Source organism: Rattus norvegicus, chromosome 9 (assembly GCF_036323735.1).
Source record: "Rattus norvegicus strain BN/NHsdMcwi chromosome 9, GRCr8, whole genome shotgun sequence".
NCBI classification, from domain to species: Eukaryota; Metazoa; Chordata; class Mammalia; order Rodentia; family Muridae; genus Rattus; species Rattus norvegicus.
Genome location: NC_086027.1, coordinates 95,928,084 through 95,953,991, shown reverse-complemented (window position 1 = coordinate 95,953,991; position 25,908 = coordinate 95,928,084). Strand labels below are relative to the sequence as shown.

The 25,908-nt window shown below is 46.0% G+C and overlaps 1 protein-coding gene across 2 annotated transcripts in view; it reads right to left on the bottom strand.

The window, feature by feature from the left end:
* The window catches only part of Sag (S-antigen visual arrestin), a 41,002-nt gene that overhangs the window by 2,650 nt on the left and 12,444 nt on the right, over window positions 1–25,908 (bottom strand). For both annotated transcript variants that reach the window (XM_039083069.2, NM_013023.3), the window contains 9 exons: window positions 23,679–23,738; window positions 19,710–19,786; window positions 18,371–18,506; window positions 18,002–18,086; window positions 14,136–14,208; window positions 9,655–9,792; window positions 7,311–7,388; window positions 4,773–4,796; window positions 471–526 (listed from right to left, as the gene is read on the bottom strand). In XM_039083069.2, coding sequence (XP_038938997.1) covers window positions 471–526; window positions 4,773–4,796; window positions 7,311–7,388; window positions 9,655–9,792; window positions 14,136–14,208; window positions 18,002–18,086; window positions 18,371–18,506; window positions 19,710–19,786; window positions 23,679–23,738 — 727 coding nt within the window. The remainder of the gene's footprint in view (window positions 1–470; window positions 527–4,772; window positions 4,797–7,310; window positions 7,389–9,654; window positions 9,793–14,135; window positions 14,209–18,001; window positions 18,087–18,370; window positions 18,507–19,709; window positions 19,787–23,678; window positions 23,739–25,908) is intronic.

Below are 25,908 nucleotides of genomic sequence, written 5' to 3'. Positions count from 1 at the left end.
TAGGAAATCAGGCTGACTTCTTTCTAGTGTTTTCTGTAATCTCGTCACTATCGCTCCTTTCAAAACTACAGAGCACCTTTTAAATGCCTGTCTACACTTCAGAATGAGAGGCCTTCTGTTTCTACACAAAGCCAAGCCTCGGGCTCTTCAGAGGATTTGTCCCTTACATCATCTCCCTCAATCTCAGTTGAGGTCTGTGGATAGCAGAACTTGTGTACTGACAGGGTCACTGATAAAAATCTCACTAGGTCATCTACACCCAACAGAGGGTAGGAATGCTACACCCTTCACATACAAATAGGAGGTAGACAGGCCCAGGATAGAGTAGGTGACTAGCTCTCTCATCTAGGCTGATCTGGTGGTCATCCTGTGGATGCTCAGACAGATAGTCAAGGGAAACCAGGAATAAATGAATAAATCTGCCGGTGGTAAGTGGATGAGAGGCATCCTAGACAGTGGGAATGACTGACCTGGGTCCTCAGGCTGGGGGTGCATCAGACGGAACGGCACCTCAGTAGCCACTTCACTAGAAAAAAAAAATACAGGCTGGTGAGTGCAAAAGCACACACACACACACACACACACACACACACACACACACACACACACAGAGTTTCAGATTACACAGCACAAAACTGGAGCCACAGAGAATCTCCAAAAGATTCATTCAGCGAGACTCAAAACAAAACAGACTTCAGGAAGTGGTCAGGCAGGAATTTGAAATGTATTCCCTGGAATGTGGTCTAAGAACTTCACTCAGGCGTGGCCGAGGCAGCCAGTGCTTTTAGCTCTCTGGATCCTAGCGATAATGATGTGACACCATGGGAAGAGAAGAGGCGAACTCCTACAAGAAGTCTGGTTATAAAAAGCTACGCATGGAGCTGGGTCAAGATGCAGAACCCTCCGCTCTTAGAGAGCCATGTCTGCCTGCATGCTGCCAAGATGATAAAGGACTGGACCTCTGAACCTGTAAGCCAGCCCCAACTAAATGTTGTCCTTATAAGAGTTGCCTTGGTCATGGTGTCTCCTCACAGCAGTAGAACCCTAAGACAACCCTGGTTCAGTTCCCAACACCCACATAGGGCAGTTCACAACCGCCTGTAATTCCAACTCCAGGGGATCCAACACCCACTTCTGAACTTCACAAAGTAATTGCATCCATGTACAGACGCCTTAAAATAAAGTAGATCTTAAAAAAAGTATTCACTGCAGCAAGGACACATTTGAATACATTTTAAATGTTTATGTGAGGGTCTGGATACTAAGAGCATTGGCTGCTCTTCCAGAGGCCCTGGCCTTGATTCCCAGCACCCACAAGGAAGTTTACAAGTCATCTGCACCTCCAGTTCCATAGGAACAACCACACTCTTCTGGTCTCTGTGGACACCAGGCACATATGTGGTACATAGACATGCTTGCAGGCAAATAATTAAAATAATTAAATAAATATAAACTTAAAATGATGATGATTATTATTATAGTAAACAAAAGTTACTATAGTATATGGAAACCAAACTAGAAGCTCAGTGTCCCAGCCCTCCTCACCCTAGGCAGCAGCCCAGAGGCAGTGGACCCAGCGGTCACCTCTGGAAACCACTGTCCGTGATACTGCTGCTGTGGGTGTCAGTGGTCACACCCTCCACCTGCAGCTCTGGCCCTTGAGGCGCGGGGGGCAGAGGTACTCTGTGACACTCAGCATTAGACTCCTTAGATTAAGCCCCAGCAGGAAGTCAGGTAGTGAAAGCTCCTTCCATCCACTTCACCAAAGCACAGGGAGCCTCCTTTTTATGCCTACACAAACTCTCCCAGCTATTGTCTACCACATGCAGCCTTAGGGAGTGGCCTCTTCACCCACTTCACAGAATCTTAGAACAATTTACGGGTCTAGAGCCAAATTCTACAACACGGATGGCTACTCTGGAAGGGCATGGTAGTCAGACACGGTCTGGAAAGCTGGACTATGCTTCAGACGTCATTATGTCAGGGAGAAACTGAAGCAGGCAGGGTTAACCTCAACCTGTACTGTGGCACAGACATTCCTCTCTTTACACTCACGTTTCCACGAGGCTGAAAATAAGTCTCTTAATCCCTCCAGCCATAATAGTTTAAAAAAGCTCTGTGGGGTTGGGGATTTAGCTCAGTGGTAGAACGCTTGCCTAGCAAGCGCAATGCCCTGGGTTCGGTCCCCAGCTCCGAAAAAAAGAGAAAAAATAAAAAGAAAAAAGCTCTGTGAGGCTGGTACAAGGCTGGGCACACCCATCTCTTGCAAAAGAGGCAAGGTAGAGTCTATCACATCTCTAGTACCAAAATGCTTTGGGACACGTTAGAATTTATATGAGAAGAAGAAAGGAAAGGTGGGTGGGGGGAGATTCCCAGCGGGTCCTCACCCACCCAAAGGAGAAGGGGGATGGGGGAAAGATTGCGGATGGGGTGGCCAGGAGGAGAACAGTGAGTTGGATGTAAAGTGAATTTAAAAAAAATTAAATTAAAAAGAAAGAAAGGGGGCTGGAGAGATAGCTCAGTGGTTAAGAGCACTGACTATTCTTCCAGAGATCCTGAGTTCAAATCCCAGCAACCACATGGTGGATCACAACCATCTGTAATGGGATCTGATGCCCTCTTCTGGTGTGTCTGAAGAGAAAGACAGTGTCCTCATATACATAATAAATAATAAATCTTTTAAAAAAGAAAGGAAGGAAGGAAGAAAGGAAGGAAGGAAGGAAGGTAGGAAGGAGGGAGGAAGGAAAGAAGGAAGAAAAGGTGTCAGAAAGATGAGTCAAAGGGGAATCCAGAGAGAGGGGATGAGATAACACACTATGCCCTGTATCCCAGGACCCCTGCAGCCTACCCAGCACTGACCTGCTTACAGTGACCCAGGTACAGGCCAGGTCTACATGAAATGTCAGGTGAAACACAGAGGTGGGCAGTAAATGGCTATTAAGGGCAAAAGATAGGCCCGAATGATTCAGCTCCAGACCTGCAACATTCCAACTCTCCACATCACAGAGATGCTAATCAGCCAGTGTGCCCGGTAGGCCCAGGCGATGGCAGTAGGTGATAAGAACCCAGGCAAAGAACAATGACAGGTGAGTACTCGTCTCAGATATTTCCAAACTTATTGGTTCTTTGTGTGTGTTTCAAAAGACACCTATCACTATTCACATTTACCAAAAAGTAGAAACAATTCAAGTGTCTGCTGGGAACCAAATTTAGAGAAAAAAAAAAAAGCCACATCTTTGTTAAAAATTCTCTAAGGCTGAATGACGGATTAGAAATCCCGTCACTGGGGCTGGGGATTTAGCTCAGTGGTAGAGCGCTTACCTAGGAAGCGCAAGGCCCGGGGTTCGGTCCCCAGCTCCGAAAAAAAAAGAACCAAAAAAAAAAAAAAAAAAAAAAAAGAAATCCCGTCACTGTGGAGAGTAGGAATGCTGCAGCTCTAAAGACAAAGTTCTCATGTGTATCTTCAGACATTAGTATTAGACCTGGCATCCTTGTATCCTTTGGGAGATACACAAAGAGACCCCTAGCTTCCACCAGCCCCAAATCTCAAATTGCCACCATCCAAGATGGTACCTGAAGTGTATAGCAGAGATTTTCCCACCTTGCTATAGCCTGTGTACCTGATATTCCCACCGATGCATTTTTTTAAAAAAATACCTTGATTTATGATTTTTTTTTTGTTCTTTTACTATTAAAAACCTTCAGTGACCATGTCAGAACGTGGTATTTGGAGACCTGAACTTGTGTCCCCAGGTCATTCTAAGATCCACTCTCTTTGAGTTGCCAGCTATGTCCTTACATCAACACCACTGATGGGTGAATAAACAAAATGTGGTATGTCCACACAATGGAATATTACTCGGTCATGAGTAGGGAATGAACTGTAGCAGATGCTACAAATGTTTAAGTAAAGCCAGTCACATAGGCCATATACGGAATTTGTTTTTGAGACAGTTTCTATGCAGAAGAAGCTGACCTTGAACGCTGAGAGATCTGTCTGCCTTTGTCTCCAAGTGCTGCAATTGAAGGTGCACCTCACCGTGCAGAGAGATGTGGAGCCCAGCCAGGCTGACCTAGAAATCTCTATATAGTCAAAGACAACCAAGGACGAATTCTCCTGCCTCTACTTCTCCAGTAGTTGGGATTACGGGTGTGTAATCTCAGGTTTATGAAGTGCTGGGAACTGAACCCAGGTCTTTGTGCTTGCTAGGCAAACACTTTACCAGCTGAGCCATATCACCAGCCCCAGCAGAGAGGAATCTATAGAGACAGAAAGCAACCAGTAGTTGCCAGGGTCTGTGGGGAGGGAAAGGAGTGATTGCTTAACAAACGCTAGGTTTCCTTTACAGACCTTAAAAACAGTTTAAGAAAAAAAAACTTAGTCGGGGTGATAGTTGTATGACATTGTAAATGTACTTAATTCTGTGGTGTATCTTTAAAAATGATTAAAATGGTAGAACATCTTACATAGCTTGTATGCATTCTACACACGCCAATGACAGCTGGATAGAGTATGCTAGTGTGTGTGTGTGTGTGTGTGTGTGTGTGTGTGTGTGTGTGTGTCCTTGCCCCTGTGCACAGCCTACCGTGGTCTCCAGCCTCTCGGCTGCTAGTGACACTTCTTACCACACATCTGAGTCACCATGCATCCGTTACATTATCTTTAAGCACCGCTGCCCAGAAACTGGTTTTTACCAGTTTCTATTTGGTCACAGGCTCCTTGTCCTCAGCCTGCAGGGAGCTGAGTGGAGAAGGGAGGCAAAGAGGCTTACCTGGATGTGAGCTCTCCTAGAAAGCTGGAAAGCACAAAGCAGACAGTCATGGTAAGTCCCCAGGGGCCACACAACTTCAAGTCCCAGGGTTCAAAGGCAGGACAGTCCCCGACCCAGCCTGGTAGGCGTAGCTTTTGCTCTCTAGCATAAATTTCCAAATTCCCTGGGTCACAGGGTCCCTCAGTGCTCAGTTTCACTGCTACGTGCTGTGGGCTTCCCATCTTTCTCCAAAGGATTACTTAAAAGTAGACTCACTTAGAAACGAACAAAAGCCACAGAACCAGAACCAGAAGTTTTCTGCCACCCTATGGTGGCGGAGCATGCGGCCTCGGTTCTCTCAAGAAGCAGAGGCAGTGGGAACGTCTCTCAAAATACATTTTAAAGTCTTGAGGGAGAGGGAGAGGGAGAGAGAAACTCCCCGGCACAGAGGCCACTGGGATGCACGGTTATAGCTGTCCCTGTCTCTCTGAGTCTTTGGGACACTGGTTTTAGAGCCCCTAGTAGGAGTGTTCCCAGTCTCAGTGTCTTCAAGAGTTGGTACTGAATTTGCAAACGACCCACACACACCTTTCCCTAGACTCTGAGCTACCCCTACTTTATTTACAATGCCTTAGGAATAACGGACTGGGTTGTTTAAAGAATAAACAAGGTGAACGGCCTGCACACAACCAGTTCAGAAACATTTTGTTACTGTGTCTTATTTTTGAGACAGGATCTCTTAATGTAGCTCTGGCTGGCCTTGAACTAGAAACTATTTTTTTCCCCAAGTATTTTCAATTTGTCATTTGTTGAAATTGATAAAGTATTCAAAGATGTGGAGAATCGACTGCGTCGCATGCATGCATTTACTTATTATTTATGTTTACTGTAAGAGGAAGCTTCACCCTGTTTTTAGACCATAGGAGGGGAAAGGAAAGGAAAAAAACATTTGATTTGAAAACATCAGGAATATCCAGGACAGTCAGGGGCTATGCAGTGAGACTGTACATAAAAAAGGAAAGAAAGAAACAGACGAGAAATATAAATGCCATGTTAACCAGATATCCAACTCAGAGCCAAGCAAAATTGGGGAACTCTCTCCCTTCTTAAAAATAGGGACGTGTGTGGAGCCTCTCATGGCCAGGCTAATGCCACCGCCCATCAAGAGAAAAAACCAGCAGGGCTGGGAATGGAATCTGAAAGGAAAATGGGAATTCGCTCCCTTCTGTTTTGATTAGAGTAAGGATGATGATATTCTCTCTCTCTCTCTCTCTCTCTCTCTCTCTCTCTCTCTCTCTCTCTTCTCTCTTCTCTCTCTCTCTCTCTCTCTCTCTCACACACACACACACACACACACACACACACACACACACACACACACACACACACAAGGGACCAGTGTGGCTGGAAGGATGGTTAAGAGCACAGACTGTTCTCTTTTGGTTTTGTTTTTTGAGAGAAGGAGAGTCTCTCTCTATAGCCCTGGACGGCCTGGAACCTGATATGTAGACCAGGCTGGCCTTGAACTCGCAGAGATCTGCCTGCTTCTGCCTCCCTAACGTTGGGGCTGAAGGTCTGCACCACATGCGTATTTACATCCATGTAGGCGTCATAGCTGTACACATAAAATAAAAATTAAAAAGTCCTTAAAAGGAAACCATTTCTTTAGAACTCTGGATTGCAGTAATTTTTTTAATGAAAAGGTGACCCCTAATTATCTGATTACATGTTAGGGAATGGAAGGAAGGAAGCTACTTAAGGACAGAAAAGTCTAAGATGTAAATAAACTTTTCTTTTATTCCAGAATCTATAGCAATCCTCTTACTTAAATTTCCCGAGTAGTGGGGTTGCGAGTGTGTACCGACATTCCGTACTTGAGTATGTCTGTTTTTTAAGACAGGGCCTCATGTACCCAGTCAGGCCTTAAACTTTCTAGGTAGCCAAGGATGACTTTGAACTTCTGGACTTCCCAGCTATGCTTTGCAATGCTGGATCACAGGCACACACACCATGCCTGCTTTATTTGGCGTTAAGGATCAAAGGCAGGGCCTTTTGCCTCTGAGGCAAACACTCTACCAACTAAGCCCCAATTTAAAAAACAAAACCAAAGTCAGTCACTGTGTATCATAATGCTTCTTAATCCTCCCTCAGACTCCCAAAGGTGGCTCATGCCCCCACCTGAACCCTAAAGGAGGAAGATTTACAGAGTTCATTAGGCAGCTACTGATCTTCCTGAAATTTGAAAATTAAACCGATGTCATTCTCTTAAAAAAAAAAAAAAAAGCAAGGCAATTTACGTTTACAAAGGGGTCTGACTGACATTCTGTCTGTCAGCCCTCACTGTGTGTGCAGATGTACACCCACTTACATTCAGTGGTTTTCACAGTGTGTGTATTTCCGTTTGCTTCTCCAGGACACATTGCCTTCAACAAAACTACAGAAGCTGACAAACGGAATCATGCCAAACACTACATAGGCATCAGTAGGCATCTCGGGCTTACTTTGCCAGTCACTGAGGAGAGGGACAGGCCACACAGAGATGACACGCTGAACACTTACCCTGACACCGTGAGCTTCACTTTGATATGGTATGACACCAGGATGCCCATGACGGTCCGATCGATGCCCTCCTTGATACTACCCAATCAAGAAGGAGAAGGGTTATGAGAGCAGAGCCAGCGTGGGAACCATCCCTCTCCTGCCAGGGCCATCATTCGGAAGATGCTGTCCCAGAACTGGAGAATTCCACAGTTTGGCCTCAAGTCTTAGAATTTCACCCACTCATGGAGCTGGGGAATGGGTTTTCCCCATCTTTCCCTAGGGTGCTCACAGAGAGCACAACATCATCTGTCTTCCTTCTCAGGACTCAACCTCTGACTTAAATCACTCTCCTGTCTCCTCCCTCTCCCTTCTCCTGCCCTGCCCTGCCCACCATTCTGTAGCTACTGAGTCCTCAAGTCCTGAAGCCAGAGAGTTCAGCCCATCCAGGTTCCAACTTCGGCAAACAGTCTTTGAAATGCCTTTGCCATACCCTAAAGTCCCTAAGCACCAACCTTGCCAACTCCTAACCCACCTAGAAGGTTCTTCTCTGCACCACAACTCCTCCAGTCCTGTCCCCCACTCCCCTGGGAGCTGGGGACTGAACCCAGGGCCTTGCACTTGCTAGGCAAGCGCTCTACCACTGAGCTAAATCCCCAACCCCTCCTCCAGTCTTAAAGCCTTCCTGGACACAAACAGGTAGCACTGGGCCTTACTCTCTTGGGCTCTGCTCATGAGAAAGCCAGAGACACTCTCCTACAACTTGGATCAAGGTTGTTCTGAATTGCACCCAAAAGCAATGTGTGCACTGCAGCCAGCATGGCACCTGACACCAAGGATGCACAAGGAGAGTGACATGTGACCAAACGGAGTGACCATGTTTGAGATTCCTACCCTCAATCAAGTTCCTTGGCGGACATTTTGTCACAGACCAGTCTCTCCTATGACCCAACATGGAAGACTTAAGTATCCCATGATGTCTCGCAACAGGAATTATGGGGTAGAAAAATGACTACGATATCTGTAAACTAATGTGAACCACAACAAAATCTCAACCCTGAAGGCAGGAGGCAGAGTGAAGTTATGTTGGCAGTCCTGGGCTCTGGGGCCAGGGCAGACAGGAGAACTATGTCTGGCCTGAGGTCTCCTGCCGGATCATGTTCTCTAAGACTACAGCACTCCCCAAAGAGTATCATCATCTGGTGGAAGGACAGAGGCATGACCTGAGGCCACACTGTTGCTGGGATTGGTTTGTAAACTTGTGCTATATGGAAGACCCAAACACAGAGAACAGAACATGTCGGAGACTTCAAGGGCTCTCCCTGCCGTTTTCCTGAGTGGGAAAGCCAGGGCGGAGTGGACTTGCTTAACAACTAACTCTTTGCAGAAGGGTGTGCATCAGATTATTCACCCCTTGAAATTGGTGTAGGGCATCAATTTTCTTTCCCTGGAATTTCACATACATGCTTTAGAATCTAACATAGATGGTTGGCAAATTATCCTCAGAAAATCCCTTGATTCTAACCTTCATTCTGCCAAATATTCACTTGTATTCTCTGATATAAACCTCACAAAATGTGAGCTACAGGTCTCTCTCGGTCAGGACACTCTTGCTCCCCTTTCTGTTGGGCATCACTTCTGAAGGGATCACCTCGTCCTCTTTCGTACTGGAGCCAGGAGGAAGACCCCAGCACATCCTATGGGAGAGGGCAGTACATAGGCCGCATGCCTGTGTTTTGGTTCCTTCCTCACACCTTCAACGTTTAGTAGTTTATAATCTCACAGCAAATGAGGCCTAGAAAGGCAGCTAGCAGCTGGCTTCCCTGTGGAATTTTTTCCCCTAGATTTTTTTTTTTTTTTTTTTTTTTTTTTTTTTTTTTTTTTTTTGCCTAAACCCATCTAGCAGTTCTCCAAAAACAGAATAGGCAAGTCAGCTCCTCTTTTCGACGAAATCTGGTGCATATCAGTTGCCAGTGAGTCTTCTGACTTTTCCAGGTGGAAATGAACAAGTGAAAATAGTGAAATACAACTCAGTTTATGTGTTCAGACACCACACTTTACATGCATTGTTCCAAATAGTCTTCGTCACTGGCCTGTGACATTGGAACTGGTGATTACTCCCACCTTACAGATAAGAAAACTAAGGTTCTCGGAGAGCTCAAGGAACTTGGCCATGGCCACCCAGAGGGCAGGCAATGACACGTGGTTGGTATAAGGCTATGCTCAGAGCTAACCCAGGCAACCACAACATCATGCACACCACATTTGAAGTGGGGGCATTACTGATATGCCAGCCTGTGAGCCTCTAGGGAAGCCCAGTACAGCCCTGCACCGATGACCCACGCACAGAACATCCAGGACTCACATGGTGCTGGAGGCCAGGTTTGTGTCCTCATGCTTGATCTTCCCATCCAGCGCGATGCCTCTTCTTTCTCTGTTGTTAGCCAGGAGGGGCACCAGCACCAGCGTCTTGGTCAAAGTGCTGTTTGGCTGCACTTTTTCCCTTGAGGAAGAACCATAGAGTTTTGTGGCTGTTATAATCACAGTTAACACCATGTCCTGGCCGCCATTGACCCCTCAAGATCCTATCTGTCATGAACCCTTTCAGAGTCAAAGTTCCCTTTACCAAAGGGACATGCTGTGTGAGTCCTGAGCTCGGAGGCAGCAAGACTGTGATATTTCAGGGATGGAGGGATGCCTCAGTTGGTAAAATGCGCATCATATATTCATGAGGGGAGGGAGCCCTGTGCTACCATGAGCAGTGTGTCTGTAAACCACCACTAGAGAGTTGGAAGACAGATCTCAGGAGCTCATAGGCCAGTCTCACTCAGTCACTGACATCCAAATTCAGTGAGAGACTTTGTTTAAAAAAAATAAGGTGTAGAGATGGCTCAGTAGTTGAGACTACTTGACTTTCTTGCAGAGGACCAGAATTCAGTCCCCTGCACCCATGTGGCAAATCATAGCCACCTGTAACTTTAGTTCTGGGGATCCAATGCCCCCTTTTGGCCTCCAGAGGCACCAGGCACAAACGGGATACACACATGTGCACACACATATTCATAAAACACACACAACATGTAACATGCAACACACAAACAACACACAGCGCGCGCGTGCGCGCGCGCACACACACACACACACACACACACACGTAAGGTTGGGACATTCCCTCAAGCCTCTTGACCTGTTCTAAATTATTAAAACCTCTGAAATGTTTTGTGGACCAATAGTCAGCAGTGGTGGTACATACCAGTAATCCCAGGACTCAGAGGATGGAGACAGGAAGATCATGAGTTCTAGACCAGCCTGGACTACATAGTGAAATCCATCTTATAAAAGCAAAACTAAACAAGTCCAGAAGTAAATGCAACACACTAAAAAAAACTAGCTGAGTGTAGCGGCATTGGCCTTTAATCCCAACACTTGAGAGGCAGAGACAGGAGAATCTTTAGTGTTCAAGGCCATCCTGGTCTACACAACAAGCTCCAGGACAGCCATAGAGAGACCCTGTCTCAAAAACACAAAACAAACAAGATCAGCCAGCCTACATGTCTAAGACCCCAGTCACTTTCCCCGAGAGACCTCCTAAACCCCACTGTGGGCAGTGTCAGCAAAGAAAGCTCACATAACCACTTATAACCCAGATCAGACTGATCGGTCTGCTTTTTGTTCAAGGAGGCATACCTCTTCCTTCCTCCTTTCCTTCTTCCTTCCTTCCTTCCTTCCTTCCTTCTTCCCTCCCTCCCTCCCTCCTTCCCTCCCTCCCTCCCTCCCTCCCTTTCTCTCTCTCTCTCTCTCTTTCTTTCTGGTTATTTTTTGAGACAGGGTTTCTCTGTGTAGCCCTGGCTGTTTTGGAACTCACTCTGTAGACCAAGCTGGCCTTGAACTCAGAGATCTGTCTGCCTCTGCTGGGATTTAAGGCATTCAATGTCACTGCCCAGCTTGGCTCAACTCTTTCTTTACTGGGGCTTCTTCAGAGGGCTGTGGGTTTCCCTATGAGTGAAAGCAGAAGGAACCCCACACTGAGGGGCGATTCTGGGACCTGGCTAGAGACACAGCATTCCCGGGGTTCCAGAGTGGTACCTGGGCTGGACAACTCATTCTGCAGTGCACATCCTAGCAACCAGGCCTGGGCTGAAGGCAGAAGGTAGATGTGGCTGGGAGCCAGCATCAGAACCACTTCCCGAATGAGTTCCCAGACATCTGGAAATCTGAACTGCCTCCCACAGGAAGGACTTCCCTGTTTGCACCCCACCCCCCAGGAGTTTAAAGCAGCTTCTGCTTCTCCTGCCTCTAGTAAGTACAGGAAACGCTTTGCAAAGTTTTGCTTGAGCTAGGGGTGTTCACATCCTACCACCTGGGATGTGGTTCTTTCTCTCCCCCTCCCCTGCCTCCCTGTCTCCAGCTTGACTCTAGAAGGGAACCCTTGGGCTAGCCTTTGCTGTAGTAGAATTTGCAGAAGCCAGGCCCATAGCTGTGCCCAGGGTCATGATGATCTTACACTGCATGGTCAGCAGCAGCCTACAACTGATGTTTGAGCTGGTTCGAGGAAGCCTTCCTACCAGAGCCCCAGGAGCTGGATGTGACTAGAACAGTGGCTTAGGCTCTTGCAGCCTTCTAAGTGACTTCTACATTGAGACCAATGTGAGAGTTTATCATAATGGGATTGTGCCTCAGAGATGAGAGAAGCACAACTCAGGATGTGTCTGTGAGAACATTTTCAGAGAAGATTAGCCCAGAGGGAGAGACCGCCCTGAATACAAGAGCCACCATCTGAGAGGCTAAAAGCTTGACTATAATCGAAGGGAGGGTGGGTATAATGCCAGCATTCTCTGTTTCCTGAGCTGCTCTGCCACGCCCACCTTACTGTGATTGATAGAAACTGTGAATGGAAACAGGTATTCCTCGTGATGGTTTGTTTTCTCAGATATGTGCCTCAACAATGAAAAAGCTAACAGAATCTGGCCCCGTTTCTAGAATCCTCCAGCCCCCGGGGAAATCTTAGAATGGTGTCCACTCTCCTGAGGATCATTTGGTCCACAAAGCACACATAGTTTTTAATGAGAAACAGGAAATGGGATACACACACACACACACACACACACACACATACACACACACAAATACACACACACAAATACACACACATACACACACATACACACATACACACATACACACACATGCACACACATACACACACATACATACACACATACACACACATACACACACACACACACACACACACACACACACACACACACTCCTACAGTTATAGGGCATCTGCCGAAAGATTCCCCACTCTTTGAACAAGATGTGGAACAAAGAGCCTGCTAGAAGTCAGCTATGAGGCACTCTTTTCTTTCTCAAAACCGTATGCCTAACGTTTAAATGCAAGCCTGTCTTTTTCTTTTCAGTAGCAGCTTACTCTGAAGTTGGATTTTAAATATGTAATATGATCTCGATGAATCAGGTTTTCTTTCCTTACCACACACCCCTCCCTTCCACCCCAACCTCACTGTCGCCCTGGTAATGTTTTCTGCATAGAGCACGCTAGCTAGAAAAGTGGAGATGCGCAGCCAAGCCCCTACCCAGCCTGTGTATTAAATGAACGCCTCCTCCCAGCACAGCACAGAACACCTGGTGGGCACAAGCAACCGTTCAGGGATGCTGTGAGCATGTGAATCCACTGAAGGGAGGCAGTCATTCACAAAGAGCTCAGAATGGATCCAGTTTTCTGGTCCAGTTATCACTGCGGCAAGATTTTCAAGCTGCGATGATCAAAAGAAGCCCACACTCGGGTAGGGCTCACCTCGATCTTTCTTGGGAAGCTCTTGGGTGCTTTGCTGTGTTTCGTAGCTAAACACCTCCTCTTTTTCAACCTTCCTACTTAAGCTTAGATTAAAATGCCTTTTAAAAAATATTTATTGGGCTGGACAGATGGCTCAGCGGTTAAGAGCACTGACTGTTCAACCAGAGGTCTGAGTTCAATTCCCGGCAACCACATGGTGGCTCACAACCGTCTGTAATGGGATCTGATACCCTCTTCTGGTGTGTCTGAAGACAGCAACAGTGTGCTCACATACATAAAACAAATAAATTTTTTTAAAAAGCTGAAAAATATTTATTTATGCCCACAAAGGCCAGAGGTATCAGCTTTTCTGGAGCTGTAGTTATAAATGAGCCACCTAACATGGCAACATACTTAGGTACTCTCTCTACATATACATATACATATACATACATATGCATATACATATACATACACATACACATATATATACATACACATATACATATACATACATACACATACATATACACATGCATATACATGCATATATGCATACACATACATGTACATACACATACATATACATTCTCTCTCTCTAGCCTGACTGTCATGGAAGGGCATGGTAAAGGCTAGGATGACAGCCTTTACTGTAGTAGAATTTACAGAAGGACTACGCCAGACATATTACATATTATGGCCCTAGCCTGGACTAATAGCTCATTTAGTCATCTTCTGGGGGGCAGAAAGAGCATCTCATTCCTGTCAACCCTTTCCAAGGATACACAGAGCCCCCGTTGTTCCCATGGTGACATTGCTCTCTAGATTTCTCCCCTCCCCTTGTTTATGAAGGTCTCCCAGCCTAAGAGATGGTCCCAGAGGCAAAATAAAAACATAGCTTAGCCTGCCTTGCTGTATAGCCCTTGATGTGAGAAAAGGGGAAGAAAGCCAGGCTAGGGGACTGTCAGAGTATTCTAAATCCCTCTTCAGAAGAGGAAGTTGACAAAGTGGGCTGCCGCCCAGGAAGTGGAAAGGCAACCGCTACTTACTGTGTTTCCTCCGAGGCCACAGGCTTGACGTAATAATCACTCGAGTAGAGAACCACATTGGCTATTTGTTCCACTGCAAAGGGAAGACAGGCGTATGGTGGTCAGTGCAGCTCCCCCCGCCCCCCATACCCTCGAGGAGACACACGGGACTGTTCAAATCCAGCTTTCTCAGCCCTCAGCTTAAAGCAGCAATTTTTCAAAGTCTGGTTTCAGGCCATTTCTGTACACCAGTGACTTGCTCTGCATTAATTCCCACAGAAACACTGGGCTCTGAGATTCGGCTACAGGGAATCCCCCTGCGCCCCTTTCTCCGAGCCCATAATCTCTTAAATCAAGCTTGAGGATTAGAAGAAACAATTTAAAGTGCCCATCACAGCACCTAACTCATAGGAAGTCATTAACGTTTTGTTTCAGAAAATTCCACAGCTTCTCTCAAAAGCTATTGGTGTTGTTATTATCCGATAAACTTTGAGAAATATTTTTATTTGGAAACAGGTTTTACTGTGTAACCCAGGCTGGCCTCGAACTCAGAGTTCTACCTCAGGCTTCCAAGTGCTAGCTAGCACTACAAGTGTGCACCGCCATACTTTGCTGAGAAGTATTTTTTTTTTTTTTTTTGGTTCTTTTTTTTTCGGAGCCGGGGACCGAACCCAGGGCCTTGCGCTTCCTAGGCAAGCGCTCTACCACTGAGCTAAATCCCCAACCCCGAGAAGTAATTTTAAATACAACGATACATGATCAATTTTGCAACTGCTTCTCAAAGTTTGCTTTTCCGTTCTTTCAAGATTGAAATTATAACCCCTGGGTGACATTATTTTTAAAATTTGCATCACTGGAGGGGATCAGAGACTAGTCAAGGACTTGGTGGGACATGAGGACAGCTTGTGGGAAAGGCATTTTCTCCTTCAACCATGTGAGTTCCAGAGATCAAACTCGGGGCGCCAGGTTGGGAAGCTGGCCTTCACTGTGAAGAGGAGGGCTTCTCTGGGGAAGTGATCTGGTTGTGGGGACAGCACCCTCATGAGTGGAATTTGTGGCCTTAACAAGGACATTTCAGGAGCTTGTTGGAGGATGAGGTTCTCAATAGATAAAGCCTGCCAGCACCTCGATCTGAACCTGCCCGTCTCCAGAACTGCCAGAAATAACTATGTGTTGTTAGCTGGCCATGAAGGCACATACCTGCAAACACCAGTACTAGGGAGGCCGCAGTAGGAGGAGCACAAGTTTAAGGCCCACATCTCAGTGTGTGTGAGCCACCTAGTTTATGGTAATTTTGCTCTAGCAGCCTGAAGGGACGGACAGACTACACAGATCAAGGGAGCCATTGGCACCGTAAGCAATATGCTGAATGACTCATTCCTAACAGAGATCCAAACCAATATGAAACAAGGCTGAATTAATATTCACATTAGCCGAAAGGAAAAAAAAACCGTAGATTTTCTAATATACACGTACACGATTCCTGACCTTCATTTCGGGGGAGGGGGGAGGAGTGGAATATCTGTCTGATCCTGTCTCAGCCCATTTTCTGTTGCCCTAGCTGAATAACAGACAGGATTACTTACAAAGAATGGCGGTTTAATTAGCCCCTGGCTCTGGAAGCCGGAACTTCCAAGTGGTGCTGGCCTCTGATAAGGGCCTTCCTGTTTGATCGCGATAGCAGAGGACCTCAAACAGCAGAGGCAGGGCAGGTATGCTAATTTAAGTCTCTTTACTTCATGCAAAGCCACTAATGTCATCACAGGCCCTTCCTCAGAACCTCATCTGACCCCTGCTACTTCCCAAAGTCTTACCTGCAAATATCATTAACACATGAATGTGAAGATCAAGTTCCCAACACTCACCACACTCACCGTGGGCACAGCCAAACCACAGCAAATAATTGGGCTATGTAACCATCTGGTTTGCATGGGGCAACCCCTATTTTGTATGTATGTGAACATGTGTGTATGTGTGTATGTATATACTGAAGATGGAACCCAGGACCTTGCCTACGCCCAGCAAGCAAGCTACAAACTGAGCAACATCTCTAGCTTTTTTTTTTTTTTTTTTGGTTCTTTTTTTTCCGGAGCTGGGGACCGAACCCAGGGCCTTGCGCTTCCTAGGTAAGCGCTCTACCACTGAGCTAAATCCCCAGCCCCTCTAGCTTTTTTATAAACTGGGATTTCATGTAGTCTAGTCTGGCCTCTGCATGTTGCTGTGGCTGGCTTTGAACTCCTGATCCTCTTGCTTGCCCAGCGCAGTTACAATGACTAATGTGACACTGAAATTCCATATCCTTTGTCCAGGGTTAACTGATATGACTACTTACTCTGACATTGTCAATCTACCTTAGCTTGGCCATCAAACATTTCAGTGGAAAGTCGAAGTCTGAATTTATTCTCCCTGATCAATCCATTTTGGTTTTTGTTTCTTCATTTCTTTTGCCCACAAAGGACCTACGCATGTTGGGTTTGATCTATACTTTTTTTTTTTTTTTTTTTTGGTTCTTTTTTTCGGAGCTGGGGACCAAACCCAGGGCCTTGCGCTTCCTAGGCAAGTGCTCTACCACTGAGCTAAATCCCCAGCCCTGATCTATACTTTTAATGTCTTAAGAGAAAAGCTAGGTACGTTAGCCATACTGACTTCAAACTTACAGTCCTCCTGTGTCCTGAGTGCATGGATTACGGGTATGTGCCACAATGGACTAAGGAAATATAAACTAGTAAGAGGGGGGATGCTTCACTCTGGCACATAACGTAGTTGGTCTTTACTAGACACTCATTCGAAGTAAGACATCACATGCTGTTCATGAAGCACTTCTATTGGGGGCCCGTACTTAGGGCCTATAGGCCTGAGAAGGTGGGCAATGAGCCAACTTGGGTTTCAAAGATGACATATCTGGAGTCCGCAGATTAAGCCCAGTGTTTTAAAATCTAGTGCCATGCTCACACGCTTGCTGTATCGGTCAGCAAAAACTATCAATTTCCAAAAAGGGGGAGTGGGGCTGGAGCATGGTTCCTCAGTTAAGGTTAAGGTTTAAGCCCCCAAACCCACAGGGCAGCTAACAACCATCTGTAACTCCAGTTCCGGGGAATACGATGCCCTTTTCTGGCCTCCTCGGGCACTGCATGTACATGGTAAACAGGCATACACACAGGCAAACACCTGACACATTAATTAAACAAGCAAACAAAGGCAAAAAGGGGGAAGCTTCTCCCTGGACTCCCCAAGTGAGACCTGGCTCAGAGGGTGTCTCTGGAAAGGCATGATCATGGGAAGATGGGAAGGCTATCTATTGGAGACAAAGTTCCAAGACAAAAGGCCACAACAGTGAATGGAATGACTCGTTTTGAGGTAGGGTCTCCCAATGCCCAGGCTGGCCTCAACATAGACATATAGCCAAGGGCAACCTTGAACTTCTGATCTTCCTGTCTCTACCTCCCACGTGCTGAAATTCTATACGTGCTATTCTAAACTATTCTATTTAGTTTATGTGGTGCTGGGTATCGAACCTAGAGCTTCCTGCATGCTCTATCAACTGAGGTGTGTCCACAGCCTGAGTGTGGTAACTTCTAATGTCCTTCTCTTTTTTGGATCCTATCAGCCAAATGGCGGTGGCATATGACTTTACCCCCAGCACTCAGGAGACAGGGGCAGGCAGATCTTTGAGTTTGAAGCCAACCTGGTTTATAGAGTGAATTCCAGTACATAGAGAAACCCTGTCTCAAAAATAAAAAAATCCTGCTATCAATGACAACAGCAATAGGCAGATCGAAGGACACAGGTCGGGTGGGGACTTATAAGGCCAGAGTGGGCCCTAAGAATTAGTTGAGGCTGAGGAATTCTAGAAGCCCTGCTTTCCAGTCTAGAGAGGAAGCTCCCACCTGACACTTTAATCTTCTTCACAACCTTCTCCGTGTTATTGGTCACAGTCACGGTCACAGGGATGGGCTCCCCATGGAAATATATCTGGAAAGTGAGAGAGAAGTCAGAGATAAGAATGGAATGCAGAAGATGGCGTCTGTGAGCTGAGGGCTCCCTAGACTAAGGTTTTCTCAGTCCCTTTCCAATAGATACAGCTGAAGGCCCCCAGTGTTAGAAAATCTAAAGCGATAGCAACTAGCTCCAAATTAATGGAAATAAGCTGGTAGTTTGCAAACATCTATGCTCTCACTTTGGCCAACCCAAGGTGACTTATGCACATCTACAAAGTGAGGGGGCTGTGAGCTAAACCTCATGGGGATGAGGATTACCTCTTTGCTGAGGGAGACTGAGAGGTGCAGGGGCTTGTCAGACATGAAGAACTGCCAGGAGGCTTCAGCACAGGGCTGGGGACCCATCTCAGGTGGGGCATGCTGCACCTTCCGGATCAGTAACCGCACAGAGCTCCTGAGGAGAAAAGGCCCAGGGTTCATGGCTGGTGCCCCCACCCCAACCCCGAATGCTTCAAATCGTCCTGCTAGGGACGTGGGAAAGGCCTGCTCTGATCACTCTTCTGTGATTCCAGGGGTTTGAATGCTGAACCTGCAATGCCCGTAGGGTCCTCTGCATCCTGTCAGACTTGGCTTAGCCTCCTCGCAGGAGAGCTGTGTCATGGTTTCAGATGCCTTATGTGACTGTACTTTAGAGCTCCGTGAAACTGGCACATTGTCACCATCAGAAGCATCGAAAGCATGTCGCTCAGGTCATGGTCCATATGACGGGTGGGTCGGATCCACAGCATGGGGAGGTGTGGGTGCCGAGCATGAGGAGAACATGGGAAGAGATGGGAAGGGTGGAGACTTAGCAGTGAAAGTGAGTTATCAAATAAAAAGAAGGCACAGCTAAGAGGGGGAGGAGCTGGGAGGATTTGGGGGGGGGAGTGAAAAGGGGAAAGAAAAGTGGGGGTGTATATTATCCTAGTTCATTGTATATAAGTGTGAAATGCTCATTTAAAGATTTTTTTAAAAATGAGCCCTGCTGGATGGCAGGAATGTTTATTGGTGACAGAGATTCTGTTTGGAATGGTACAAATGCTTTGAGTTAGAATCCGAGGCCAGTGAAACATTGTGAATATATTTAGTGTTACGGACTCATGTGTTTCAAAGTGGTTAGAATCACAAACTTCATAGTGTACGTATCTTATCGTAAGTTCACAAATGTTTTAAAAAAAATAGACATGGTATCTTGTACCTGGCATTGCAGGGTTTGGGAAACTGAGGCAGAAGGAGTTCTAGGGCAGTCTTGATTATAAAGTGAGACTGTTTTGAAATAAAATAGATAGAATAAAATAAAATAGAAGCTAAGAAGAAAAAATAAATAAATAGAAAGAAAATGAAAGGACCCAGAAGGTTTGGGGGCCTGTGGGTCCCCAAGGTTGCTAAGACCATTGTCATTCCCTTTTATGTTCCCCTCCCCATATCGGTAGTCATTGTCCTCCCCAGTCAAATGGTAGATAGTTCAGGCCTTGTCTGCCTTGATCTTGGGAGACTCCATGACACCGGCCACCAGGAACCAACTCAAAGAGTCTGTCACACCAGGATAAGGTGGTAGCATTTCTTAGCCCCACCTCTATGCCAACCAGCCCCAGCCAAGTCCCTCAAGAACTCTTACTTCTTGGGGATCTTGTCCTCTTCAGCATCTGTGATGTCTGTGGCAAATGCTTTAACCTCAAAGTCAACCCCACAGCTCTATTGGAGATAAGAGAACAGATAGGGCAGTGGTCAGCACCTCCCTAACAGAACAGAGGCCACACCTGTAGGGAGATATATGGCCCAAGCTTTTCTCCTAAACGGTGTCTTTCTTGGGGTTGTCCCATGAAGACTAGTGGAGAAATATACTGCTAATCTAGATTGACATCAGCATTCTAGTTAGAGTTACTATTGCTGTGATGAAACACCTTGACCAAAAGAGCAAACAGGGAAGGAAAGGTTTACTTGACTTATGCTTCTACATCACTGTTCCTCATCAAAGGAAGTCAGGACAGGAACTCAAACAGGGTGGGAGTCTGGAGACAGGAGCTGATACAGAGGCCATGGAGGGATGCTGCTTACTGACTTGTTCTCCATGGCTTGCTCAGCCTGCTTTCTTATAGAGCCCAGGGATGACACCACCCACAATAGGCTGACTCTTCCTCCATCAATCACTAATTAAGAAATTAGCCCAGCAGTGGTGGAGTGTACCTTTAGTTCAGCACTCAGGAGACAGAGGCAGAGGCAGGTGGACCTCTGAGCTGGAGGGCAGCCTGGTCTACAGAGTAAGTTCCAGGATAGCCAGGGCTATGCAGAAAAACCCTGACTGGAAAAACAAAAAATAAAACAAAAGTTCTGCAGGCTTGTCTGCAGCCTGATCTTAAGGAGGTTTTTTTTTTCCCTTCAATTATTTCAAGATACTATATTTTCAAAATGGGTCACAACCTAAGCTTTTGGCCCATTCCACCCATGTTCAAGCTACAAACGCTTGCTCCGCAGCCGAGGGGCCCTCAATTGTATCATGTCAGAAAAGTGAGTAAAAATCCATATAAAATATTCAGAGTTTCCATAGGAGCACAGTGTGACCCCCATCCCCTAGCCTTCCATACTGCCTTAGTGCCAACCCTACTCTTACAAAGACGTTCCAAACCAGCAGTATTTAAGCTAAATGGTTCCCCCAAATGCCTTAACTCAAGCTAAATTTGCAGGTAAGAGCTACAAGAATGGCACCTACACATTGATACTAGCAGAAGCACAGGCTACAGGGTGATGGTTCATCCTGCTCAGGGAGGCATTTTCTTAATTGAGGCTCCCTCCTCTCAGATGAGTCTCGCCTGGGTCAGGTTGACATAAATCAGCCAGGACAAGGAGTAAACATGGTGTGGACAAACAGCTACTACAGAAGGACAGCCTGCCAACATGAGCTGTGCCTCTCGCATCCAGGCAGGTCCAGGCCTCTCTCTGCTTTGTTCACAAATGTGCAACCTGACCCTGCATGGCCTTCTGACTTAATGCTGCACACAGAACTAGGGACACAGGTATTCATGGCACTAGGAGCGGGGTATCCATGGATGTCCTGTCAGGTTGTAAACACTTCGACCTTGGTGACTCCCCCCCCCAAAGCCAACCCTGGCCAGACTACAATGGTTCACAATGATTGAATTTTTCCTTCTCAATGAGGCGAAATGGTAAGATGGCCTTGTTTTCAAAATGAAAGAGGACTTTTAAGTCTGCATGGATGGAATAAATGCATCTGCATGTGATCTCCTGCCCTTCACTCCCTGTGTAGGCCCAGCACATCCTGGTCTCTGCCCCAAGAGAAAAGAAGGGATAACAAGGATGCCTCTTGTGTCCCAATGCCACATGTCAATGGTGATGGCTGAGCCATAGACCTAACGGTTCTGAGACTAAGGAACATGTCAGCTCTCAGGTTGCAGACAAACAGGTGAAATGTAGCCAAAATGTCTGCAGGCAGCATACTCTGTCACCTACCCATTCCCACCTAGCTGTCACACCCTGTGCTGGTCTCTGAACAAGCCACACACTTCCATAGGTCTCTTTGGGCTCTGGGGTTCCGCTAGGCTGAAGCAGTCACTCTCTTTACAGCTTTCTAAAACTGGATAATAGCATAATCATTTATCATGTATTTCAAATTGTCTGTCTATATATTATACTCTGTTAACCTATCTGTTATATAGCATTAAGATATTTTACTGTGTAACCATTATATAGGGGTGAAGTATATTAGTATATCTCATTTCATTAATATACTAATATCAAACAAATTACATTATATTGTAGAAGATTATAACTGTAACTTGTGATACACAGAATGGTATGTATTATAGTCATACATACATACATACATACATGTATCTAATAATCTCCTCTGTGTCCCTCAAGCCTCCAGCTGCAACCAGGTCCCCAGATCAAAGATACTGAAGGTTCCCAGCCCAGTGCCCCCCCCCTGCAAGTTAATACCCTCTCCCCTCTAAGAATAGAGGAATAAGAGGGCTTCTAGCCTGCACAGGGTATAAAACTCCAGAAAGATTATCTAAGAATCAGGATTTAGGACCTCCTGGAAAGAGCACTGATGGATCTGACAAGTCTCAGTTGTATTTTCTTAGTTCCTTGTCCCCATATCTTGAGTACAATCTGACCCTGCATTACCTTCTGACTTAATGCTGCACACAACTAGGGACACAGGTATTCAAGGCACTAGGAGTGGTATCCATGGATATCCTGTTGGGTTGCAAACATTCGGCCCTTGGTGGCTCCCCCAAAGCCCTGATCCCAGCTGTCCTCGGCGTCCCTGGACCATGACATTCAAACATTCAGAAGTAATATTTATAGTGTGGCCTAGAAATCAGGCGTGTGTGTGTGTGTGTGTGTGTGTGTGTGTGTGTGTGTGTGTGTGTGTGTGTGTGAAATCCCTCTCGTGACATTGGCCTTTGCAATGTGTGACCAGTAGGCAATGTATGCAATGTATCGCAAACCATGGATGGTCCCATTCCATTTAGTTCAATTCTCTTCTATGCCCTTCCATCCCACCCCAGTCTTTTTAATCCCATTTCTTTTTTCTTTTTCTTTTTGGTTCTTTTTTTCGGAGCTGGGGACCGAACCCAGGGCCTTGCGCTTCCTAGGCAAGCGCTCTACCACTGAGCTAAATCCCCAACCCCTTTAATCCCATTTCTAATCTATGACCACCAGTGGGTGATGATAACGTACTGACGAACATTGTCCTTCCACTCTCCATCGCCAGTCCCTGCCTACTGTTCTCCATACCTCCAGACCTGCCATCATAGTCAATCTTGGGGCCCAGGCAAGCTGGCACCTATCCCTTCTTCTCTGGTCTTCATTCCCTCCTCTGTGTCTGGAGTCCCTGGTCCATCTTGTTCACACCCTCCTTTTCAGCCCTTTCCCTTCACAGCACATGTCTGAGCAACTTCAGATCCATTTCTGTCCCTTTGTAACCCTGAGTCAGAGCCTGCTATTCAGCCCCTCCACTGGCTCCCATGTCATTCAAACTCAAGTTGTCAAGACCTGGCTGCCCTATGCCTTCCTTCCACCCTGACCTCAGTTCCCACCCTCTACCCCTTCTCCCCTCATCTAGCATGTAGCAGGAAACAGCAGAAGCATGTTCCCTCCACAGCAAGTCCCAGGGTCTCTTTCCCTGTAAAGTCTGGCTTTCCCACTTTCTGAGACTAAGGACTCTGACTTTAAATGTCATCTGTTGTCCTCCCTTACACAAGCTTGAGGCTTTCCATAGTGGCTGTGGCCATCTAATATGTCCTACAGTTCTGTGTTCTTATTGTTGCCTGTGGCTGTCTGTTAACATGTAAGACCCAGGGGGTTCAATCTCTTGTTCACAAGGATGTTCATGGTTGGAGAATCTTTATGCTGGGCCCTGAGCATATTTGAATTTTCAATGATAAAAAGCTACTTTAGATGGCCATTGAAAGCTTGGCATGGTGGCTCATGACTGCAATCCCAGCCCTTGGGAGGTGGAGGCAGGATTTCAAAGTCAGTCTCAGTCTCATAAGAGTCCACCTCAAAGCAAGCAAAAGCCTATTGAAAGAGGACAACCTGTGGCATTTGTTCTTTAACTTACCTTCCCTACATCTTGTGGAGCTGGCTGCAACATCACTGAGCAGGGTAGGTAGTCAGGGAACTGGAAAAACACAAGCATACAACCATGACGTTCAGAGGGGTCATTCTATGTGCAGTGTAAATCCATCATACAATATGACACGAAAAAACCCACAGAATTCTCCCACTCTCCTGACACCCAGCTCAATGATGATTTATTTCCAAAAACCTCCCAGCATGTACAGAGACACACAATTGACCTTGTACCCAAGGCTTGTGTTCATCACCTGGGCCCGAGTGTGTCCACGGGGACCAAAGGTATCTGATTATCTGGGTCACACACCTCACTAACCTTTATCCTATTCAGACATCCCTCTGGCCATACACACATGACTACAATTTCTCTCTATAGCACTTAGAGCTTTTACAATGCACTTCATGTAGCCATTCCCCCCTGTTGGACACTTACATGGTGTTTAATTGTTTTGTCATTATAAATAGTGCAACAGTAAATATACATCTTCAAATCCTGTAGTCCAGTTTTAGTCAATTAATGGTATGTGAACTATTAAGTCAAAATCAAATTTGTGTGTGTTTGTGTGTGTGTGTGTTTGTGTGTGTGTGTGTGTGTGTGTGTGTGAGAACAGGATCTTTCTCTGCTTAGTTTATGCTACCCTTGAACTTTCAATTCTCCTGCCTCTGTTTATATATCGCTGAGATTCATGACTGAAAAAAAAATCACATTTTTCAAAGATTTATTAATTTCCAAATATTTTTGTATGAATGTTTTGCCTGTCTGTATATGTCCACTGAATGTGTGCCTGGTGTTTATGGAGGCCCAAAGAGAGTGACAGATCCTCTGGAACTGGAGTTACAGACAAGCTGCCATTCAGATGCTGAAAACTGACTCTTGGACCTCTGCAAGAGCAGCTAGCGGCTAACCTCTGAGCCATTTCTCCAGCCCTCTGTGGTTGCTTTAAAAAAAAAATCTTTCTGTGCAGGGGACCAATTTGGTGCATGCCAGACAAATGCTCCAACACCAAGCTACACCTCCAGAACTTAAGGAGTCCATTACTAGCCTGTCATGTTGGCCCATGGCTTTAATTCCAGCACGTGAGAGGCGGAGGCAGGAGAATCTGAGTTTGAAGCCAGCCTGGTCTACAACAGCAAGCTTCAGGATAGCAAAAGAAAAAAACCTTCCATTTGTAACAAGCTTTTTGGTTTTATTTTTTGTATTTTGGGGGGCAGGGGTTGAGATGGGGTTTCTTGGTGTAGCCCTGGCTTCCTGGAGCCCATTATGTAGACCAGGCTAGCCTTAAATTCACAGAGATCATCCTGCCTCTGCCTTCTGGATGCTGGGATTAAAGCCACATATCAACATACCTGGCCTCTAAAGGTTTTTGTTATGCATTGCACAAATTGTTACTACTTCAAGTTCTGCACAGGTATGTGTGCTTGCTATCTATCTATCTATCTATCTATCTACCCATCTATCTACCCATCTATCTGATTTTTGAGAAGTTCTGGCTATCCTGGAACAGGCTCTGCAAAACCAAGTGGCCTTGAACTCAAAGATAAGCCTGTATCCCAAGTACTCAGGTTAAAGGCATGCAACACCACACTGGGCAAAGTAAATTTAAAAAAATATATATAACAATTGTGGTATAATAGGATAACATAAGATTTGACCACTTTAGCTCATTTCAGTGCGTGTTTCATTGTGTTAAATCTGTTCATACTGCGTCAGAATAGTCATAAGCATTAGTCTCCAGAGCCTCCCCGTCATTCCAAAGAGAAGCTCTATCCATAGAACCTGAAATCCCTGTCCTCCTCCCCAGCCGGCCAGTACACCTGGTCTTCATTCCGTCTAAATTAATGGGGTTCAACTGTTGCTTATGGAAGTGCAAACGTATGATACTGTTTTTCCTTTTGTATCTGTCTTGTTTTATATGGAATCACATTTTGGAGGGCGGGGTTCATGCATGTTCTGACTTAGACAATGTTTCTTGACTTTTCGTTTGTTTGTTTTATGGAGACAGAGTTTCCCTGTGTGCCCTGTTTACCCTGGGGCTGAGGGGTAAAAGATGGCACTCATCTACTAAGACCTCCTGTCCCAAAGCAGACTCTTGCTTGCTTAGAACGCCCTGGGGCCAGCTGAGGGTCACATCTACCAGTTTCTTTTTATAGTGAATGAGAGAAGACAGAACATACTCATCTAATTAGGTGGTCAGATGAAGGAAAATATCCAAAGG